Source organism: Trachymyrmex cornetzi, unplaced genomic scaffold, assembly GCF_001594075.2.
Source record: "Trachymyrmex cornetzi isolate Tcor2-1 unplaced genomic scaffold, Tcor1.1 scaffold433, whole genome shotgun sequence".
Lineage (NCBI taxonomy): Eukaryota > Metazoa > Arthropoda > Insecta > Hymenoptera > Formicidae > Trachymyrmex > Trachymyrmex cornetzi.
The window spans coordinates 16401-24613 of record NW_017299102.1 but is presented as its reverse complement, the minus strand read 5'-3'; the positions used below and the strand labels follow the sequence as shown (position 1 = coordinate 24613).

The 8213-nt window shown below is 35.0% G+C and overlaps 1 protein-coding gene across 1 annotated transcript; it reads right to left on the bottom strand.

Moving 5' to 3' along the window:
- Positions 1–5080: 5080 nt before the first annotated feature.
- On the bottom strand, positions 5081–5804 carry spz3 (Spaetzle domain-containing protein 3). The gene has a single exon (XM_018512814.1). The coding sequence runs from the start codon at positions 5513–5515 to the stop codon at positions 5081–5083; it is 435 nt and encodes a 144-aa protein (XP_018368316.1). The 5' UTR covers positions 5516–5804.
- Between the last annotated feature and the right edge of the window lie 2409 nt (positions 5805–8213).

Here is an 8213-nt window from a genome sequence, read left to right as displayed (position 1 = left end):
ATTATAAACGCTCTCTCAAACTCCGCTGTATTCACACGCATCCATCTACACTCGCGCCACCTAACCAAGTCCCGGTCTACCCTATATATATATTATACAATAACACAGAAAATATAATACCATCATTACGAACGTTATTACGCATGGACAATAAAGAATGAAATCAAATCTTGAATCATTAAATTATATGACGTACAATAAATATATTAGCATCTAAAATAAACATTATTCACAAAAATCTATTCCATATTCTCAACCCTCGATGTATTCCACATTACCTGCATGTCGTCATATAACAAATAAAGTCTTTCCGTAGCAATAAACAAGTTTGAAATAGCAATTAATCTGCATAACATTGTTCAAGCAACATTATTAAAAGCGTCTGTGCAATATAAGCATTAAAAAAACTTACCTTCAGTTTGTGAGAACACTTTTTAGAAAAAGCTGCCGGATCTCCTGATGTAACGAAATTGAATAAATGTTAATTGTATCAAAACGGTTAGTCGGACCGAGTTCATTGCTTGTTATGACATGTTTGGTAACAGTTGCAATAACTTTCAGCGATTGCCGCTTTGTTTAAAAAATAACCCACTATACCATATTAGTAGCCTATGCCATAATCCCTGATTTTACAATAATATCAAATTTAACTCTCGAAATTGTCAGATTAAGTTAATAAATAACGCTAGTGAGAGTCAATTATGCGGTACGTCATGCAAATATAATAATCATTTATACATAAATACTTATAAATTTATTCTTCAAACGTTTCAGCCTTTATTCGGGCCATCTTCAGTGAACGATAATAACAATTTCGCTTCTAATCCGAACTAGAGAGTGGCAAATCCATCCTTGTATTCATTTTTTAGACTACAAGATTAACCAGTCTTGTGGCAATTGAATCAAAGGAAAATCTAGACATTAACCATTGCCGTTAATAAATACATAATTCAAAGAATCACTGATAAAATTGTAACTCACCCGTTCGAACGTGAAGCCATAGACTAATATAAAATATCAAGCATTAACATCGAGGTGTTTGATTCGTTCATATAATATAATATACCTCTGTACGAGTCAACGAATCGTAGCTAAATGAGATAACAAAGTCAAACGATGCGTATAGTGTAACAACAAATAACAATTCTGTTATACATCTGCGCAACTTTTTAAATTATAACCTATCGAACGATGACTTAAATAACACAGTGACCAATCATGATTATTCACGACTAAGCTATTCAACGAACGCATATGTAGAATAAATTGTTCTATAAACGCATCATTATTCATGACTAAAATATTCAAAGATCGCATGACAAAAGTATTTTGTAATTACCGAAAATTATCAAGGATGAGTACATATGAGTCGTGTAGAAATTCTGTGTCTGTTTGAAGGTTTAAACTATTCTTTTGTAACTTTATACGAGGTGTGATCAAAAAGAAACGAGAATTGTAATTTTCTTCAAAAAGTATTAATTTATTCATCAATTTTTATACTGTCTTCTTCAAAGTAGTTCCCTTATAATACAATACACTTCTGCCAACGTTGTTTCCAGCTTGCAAAGCACTGTTGAAACGCCTCTTTAGGTATTGCCTTCAGCTCGGCCAGCAATTTTTTCTTTATTTCCTCTATCGTTGAAAAACGTCGTTTAGGGGTCCTCTTGAGTTTAGGGAATAGGAAAAAGTCACAAGGGGCCATTTCTGGAAAATAGGGAGGCGCGGCATCATAGTGGTTTTGTGTTTCACCAACTGCATGATAATTAATGCGGTGTGTGCCGGTGCATTGTTATGGTATAAAATCCATGAGTTTTCTTCCCATAATTCAGGTTGTTTTTTTCAGATAGATTCACGTAAATTGCGCTTGAGTAATACTCTTTATTAACTGTGCGACCTGTCGGTAGAAATTCAAAGTACACGCAACTCCATTGTAGTCAAAGAAAAGGGTAAGAAGAACCTTATTCATGTTTGACTTCACTTGACGCGCTTTTTTCGGTCTCGGCTCCTCAGAACACTTCCATTGTGATGATTGAGCCTTTGCTTCGACGTCATAGCCATACACCCACGTTTCGTCACCAGTCATAACGCGTTGGAGTAATTCTGGGCCATTAGTTTTTAACACAAAATTTTTAATAAATTTCTCGTTCCGACATGTCGCCACATATCAAGATCGCAGAATACTCTCAAGAGCGTCTTACTTAATGGCTCACCGAAAACAAACTGAGGATCGCACCAGTCTGAAACTTGGTGCGTACTTCACTGACAGTACTAACAACTTGAAAAAAAAAACATTTAACCAAATCGATACACTACAATGCGCGCAATTCAAAAATTCTCGTTTCTTTTTGATCACACCTCGTATACAATATTTCAGCATACGTCGTCTATACAACCATCTCTCAGAATCCATAATCTGAACACCTTCCCAGTCAAATTTATGATTTAAATTCAAACGATGTTTACTAAGGACCGAAAGATTGCTACCACGCTTACGAATGTCATTCTTATGTTCATTGATTCTTGTCTTCAAAGTGCGCTTAGTTTGGCCCACATAAGACGCATCGCAATCGTTACAATTTATCTTATATATTACATTCCTTTTGACAAAAGTGGACACGCAATCTTTCTATGCTCTGATAAAACAATTGAGTTTATTGAGACTAAAGAAAGCCAACTTTACATTAAGGTTATTAACCACATCCTTGAATCTATCTGCAATCTTATTTATAAATGGAATCTTAAACCATACCTTCTTATCATCTTCAATATTAGCCTCCGTATCATTTTTTTGTTTCAAGGTTTTGTTATGTAAAAGTGATTTTAATCTATCATTAACTATCTTAAAAATAAAATACAACGGGTAGTCATTCATAAGTAAAGTTTCGATAACAAATATTAAATTCAGACAATAAAAATGCTCTGTCCACCATTGCCCATAATAGTGCCCTTTTTTTGAGACAATGGATGCTGGTCCAGAGAAGGTAGGTTTATGGTACTAATTGTATTCAATCGTGTTTTCATTTTTTATCAACGTAATATCTAAAAAATCTAGGATTAAACCACCAATCTCCAAAGTGAACTGCAAACGTGGATGGAAAGAATTGAACACATCCAAGATCTCCGACGTTTTATCATTCGGAGCTGCTAATGCGACATCATCGACATATCTAACATAGAAAGGTAGAAGAAATTCCAAAGTGCTCAACGCCCTCCTCTCCAAGTCCTGCAGGACTATATCGGCAATAACGGGTGACAGGGGTGACCCCATCGGCATGCCAAATTTTTGTCGGTAAATAGTATTATCAAACGAAAAAAACGCTGATTCAAAAACTAGTTTAAGAACCTTCAAAAATTCATTTTTAGAAATATTAGTTATTCTAGTAATAGCATACCATCTGTGGTTAACACTGTCAAGAGCTAAGTCTGTAGGTATGTTAGTGAAGAGTGACACAACTTCAAGAGAGATTGAAATGTAGTTATCGTTCAAAGAAATATCATTTATAATTTTTGTTAGATGAAAACTGTTTTTTATATAACTAGGAGAATCACAACTTACTTTTGGAATAATTTTATTTGTAAAGGGGCACACGTCTCTCACCTTCGGCAGCAGGGAGGGAGGGAGGTGGGGTGGGAGTTGAAGCTCGAGTCGTGCGCCCCTTTGCAGGGGGGGAGGGGGGTGAGAGTCGAAGGTGAGAGTCGTGCGCCTCTGAAGCAGGGGAGGAGGAGGGGAGAGTCGAAGGTGAGAGTCGGGCGCCTCTGAAGCAGGGGGAGGGGGGGTGAGAGTCGGAAGTGAGAGTCGTGCGCCCCTGAGGCAGGGGGAAGAAGGAGAGAGTCGAAGGTGACAGTCGTGCGCCCCTGAAGCAGGGGGGAAGGGGGGGTGAGAGTCGCTTCGTGTGGGAAATCGTAAAAGTTGTAGGAAGTTGTAGAATATATTTTAAAACAGAAAATCTCATTTTATTATCATCGTATAGTAAAAAGAAGAAGTTATTTCTTAAATTTCTTCTATTAATAATTTTTTAACGAGCGACGGCTAAAACTTGTTGAAGGCTACTCAGGGTCTTGAAATCGTATGTCAAGATCAAGGTCAGCTGCTTCCGTTATTATTAATATTTACCATGAGGAATAATAGATTTCAACTTATCAGAAACTAGATACATTAAAATAAACGGTTTCTGACAGATTGAAATCTGGGAGTCGATTGTGTAATTTGAAATGAGATGAAAATTACAAAAGTAAGCAAATTCACTAGAATATTTATAATTTCATTGGTCAACACCTAGTAAGTTTGCTCACTTCTGCAATTTTCATTCCATTTTAAGCTATCGCTATAACCGCGTATTATGTCTGAGACTTAACTTCAAAAAAATTAAATAGAAAATTAATATTTACGGATAAAATGTAACTAAATAAAGTTGAAAAGTTAAGAGTCTAAATTGTAATTAATTTAAGTTAAAATTAATTAACTTTTTCACTTTTTCACTTAACTTTTATCTTTTTAACTTAGCACTACCCAACCCTGACGAAAACCACTCTGCGAACAGTACGCATCCTCGTTGACAAAGGATCGTGGCGGAGATGCATTAATTCGAAGATAAGAATGATGAAAAAATATGAATAGCGCACTTCGCTTCTGAAGTAAGTCCTCAAAATTTGGCTTTAATTGAAAATAAAAAAAATGTGTTTCTAACAATATAATTTCATTAAAAAATTTATTCAAAGACCTCCAGATTAAAAATTGCTGAGAAAATTATAATTTTGTGAAATACATATGAAATGTTCTTCGAATATGTCACAATGTATAAATAAAATATTTAATGATTATTTTAATATTACTCTTTCCGAAAATATTTCGGGATATTCCGGAATACATTTGGAATACTATTTTAGGATTTTAGAACCATTTTATGAATATTTTAAAAATATTTAACATTATCTGGACATTGATCTAAATTAAAGATACCGTAAACGATATTTTATTATTAGTTAAAGTTACGAGTGTTGTGTTACGAGAGATAGCCAAAAGAAATATAAATAAAAAGAAAAAGATACAAATAAAAAGAAAAAGAAAAGAAATTTGCATTTACCTGATTGGTCTTTCTGGCTGATTTTGTTGATCTTTTATTCGAGTTTTGATGTGTTCAGGCGATTGCTGATACTGAAATGATGAGGGAAGCGATGGCGGTCTCATTTGTTGTTGTTGCTGCCTTGATCGCGTCCTTCTAAGGTCCTGATTATACATATTGTAAAAGGTATCTTGTGTCGTGTGTTCCATATAAACCTCATGATTTTTCTGCTGCGTAGATTGACTACGTTGATATTGATGGTACCTGATCGGCGGAGTATAGGGCTCGTTACGAAAGCTTTCTTGTTCATCGTAACCGATCGTAGATCCCGAAGGTAACATGGTGTTCAAACGAAAACTGTGGGCGGTCGCGTAGCCTTCGGTTGAGCCAGCGTAAAGAAACGGTGCCATCGTAACCGACTGATATGGCAAACTGAAATTCACCAACGCCATTTCTCTTGCATTCGGAAGGATTCTCCCAGGCACACTTTGAAATCCAAATTGTCTTTTACTTGCGAACGGTAAATTTCTTTAGGATGACCTCGTGGTGATGCCTCGGGCGATATTTAACTTGATTTAGTGTAAGATCAGGTATGTATCCTTGTCGCAGAGATCATAATCGAATTATTGACGATTTTGCAAGGTAGCACTAAATTCCAAGAATTTGTGAAGGAATCGAAATCGTGCAGAGTAAGAACACTCTCATCGTCGCGATCATATTGAACATTTCCGCTTCCTGATTGCGTCGGTAGTTTCACATTCACTACATTTAAATTACTTTATATAGGCGAGTCCGACATATTTCTTTTTCAGTCTTTAATGCTAATGTTGCTGTATAATAAATCGAAGGAAAGATCTAGATATCCACTAATTAAGATCACTGTTTTCCTTTTAAATTTCTCATGAACACATAATCGAAGTTGAACTTAACATTGAAAAAATCGTAATATTGTATCAAATCAATAAAAGGAAGAGTCACTCGAATAAAGTATTGAGTAAAACTTTCCCTTTACACAGCCAACCCTAAATAACCAATGATCTTGACCTTAACCTTGACCCTTAAGAAGGTCAAGAATAATCTTTTTATATAATTATTGACCTTTTCCGTCGCTCGTTATTCATTAAAAAGTTATAAATGAAAACGTTTTTATGAATAGAACACTTTCAACACGACATACACTAAATTTCCTGCTTTGAAAACAAAAAATCTCTAAGAATTAGAAAGAGTAAGGGCACTAGGAGTCGGGCGCAGAAGACGTCGCGCAAATAATACACTTATAAAGAGTGAAACTTCTTTATTCACTAAACGCGCTTACATGTTTCGATTCATTTTTGAGCCTTCCTCAGAGCAAACACACACTAACATATATAAAGTAAAAGTTATCCTGTCATGATGAGCTCCCCTACATCGAGAATTTAAATGCCAGAATTAAATAAAAAGAAAGAAAAGAAAATGAAAAAGAAGGGAAATGTTAAAAATGTCAAATTAAAGAATATAGAAACTAATTTATCAAAAAACTTTAATAATATAATTAATTATCCCGAAAATAGGGACGCTCACCACAATTACAAGGTACCGTATCGCAAACATTATCATGAATAATTCAAGAACCGGTTCCTGATATGTTGGCCAATCGGTATCAGACACAGTGAGTCACTTTTTAGTTATTAGCTAGTACTAATAAAAATTGTAAAGTGATAAAAAATCTCGTCGGAAGGACTTATTACTGTGTACGAGCGACACCGACTGACAACAACTCGAGCTTTTATAGTTTATCTATAATCGGGAGGTAGGCCTTCAGAAGCCCTTCCATATCCGTTTGCAGGTTGAGTCCATGCGTTTGTCTTCTGATGAATCTCCGAAATCAGTCTCTTCCTGTAGTGAGGTTCCTCGTCCAATATTGTAACGCTGTCCTAGTCAAAATTATGTCCCTCTTGCAACCGATGTTCCATTATAACATTGCGAGCAGACGTGTTCCATCGGATGTGGTTCTTATGTTCCGTGATTCTTGACTTCAGTTGTCTACACGTCTGTCCCACATAACTCGCGTCGCAGCTCTTGCACGAAATCTTATAAACAACCTTCGACTTCTTATTACGCGGTAAGGGGTCTTTATGCATCCTAATAAATTCCCGCAATTTATTAACACTATAAAATGACACCCTCATATGCTCACTATTGGGGTGATCCCGATTGACCACGTCTCGATTGGACATCACCATTCACAGCGTCCGGTGCTTAGGAGCTTTGTAGTCTCAAGCGCTGTGAGTGGCTCGTGTCCAACTGGGTGCCACCCCTCACTATTCAGTCTATTAAACTCCTCAGTAATACCACGAACGAAAGGGACAATGAACCACGAAGGCTGTACTACATTAACGCTATTATCACTAACAACCCTCATGTAACAACTTTCATGTTTTAAAATACATTTCTTGTCAATAAGGTAAACATCGTCAAATTTAAATATCGTCATTTTAAAATAAACTAGTGTTTTAAAACAGAGAATTTGTTTACTTTATTTCATTTTAAGTTTTTGTTTTTAAAGCAGAAAATATATTTTAAAGCAGAGAATTTTTGTTTTTAAACCAGAAAATCTACTTTAATGTAGAGATTTTTTTAAAGATGTAGAGATGTTTTTAAAGCAAGAAATATTTTAAAGCAGAGATTTTTTGTTTTTAAAGCAGGAAATCTATTTGAAAGCAGATAATTTTTGTTTTTAAAGCAGGAAATCAATTTTAAAGCAAAGAATTTTTTTTAAAGTAGGAAATGAATAAAATGTAATACATTTTTCATGTTGGAATGTGTGTATCGTGTTGAAAAAGTGTCCTATTCATAAAAACGTTTTCATTAATAACTTTTTAATGTAACGAGCGACGAAAAAAGTCAATGATGTTAAGCTTCTTAAGAATCAAGATCAAGGTCAAGGTCAAAATCATTCACAGGTTATTTGGGACTGGCTGTGTAAAGGAGAAGTTTTATCATGTATTATTATCATCGTAAAATTGTATCATTAGCAAGTTTTATTATTCAATCGATTTAGTAAAATCTCAATCCTAATTGTAAATATCACCGTTAAAGAAAGTGAGTAAAGTAGTATATTGGAACTATAGAAAAATAGGCTCGTGTACATGCAAAACAATATAATCAATA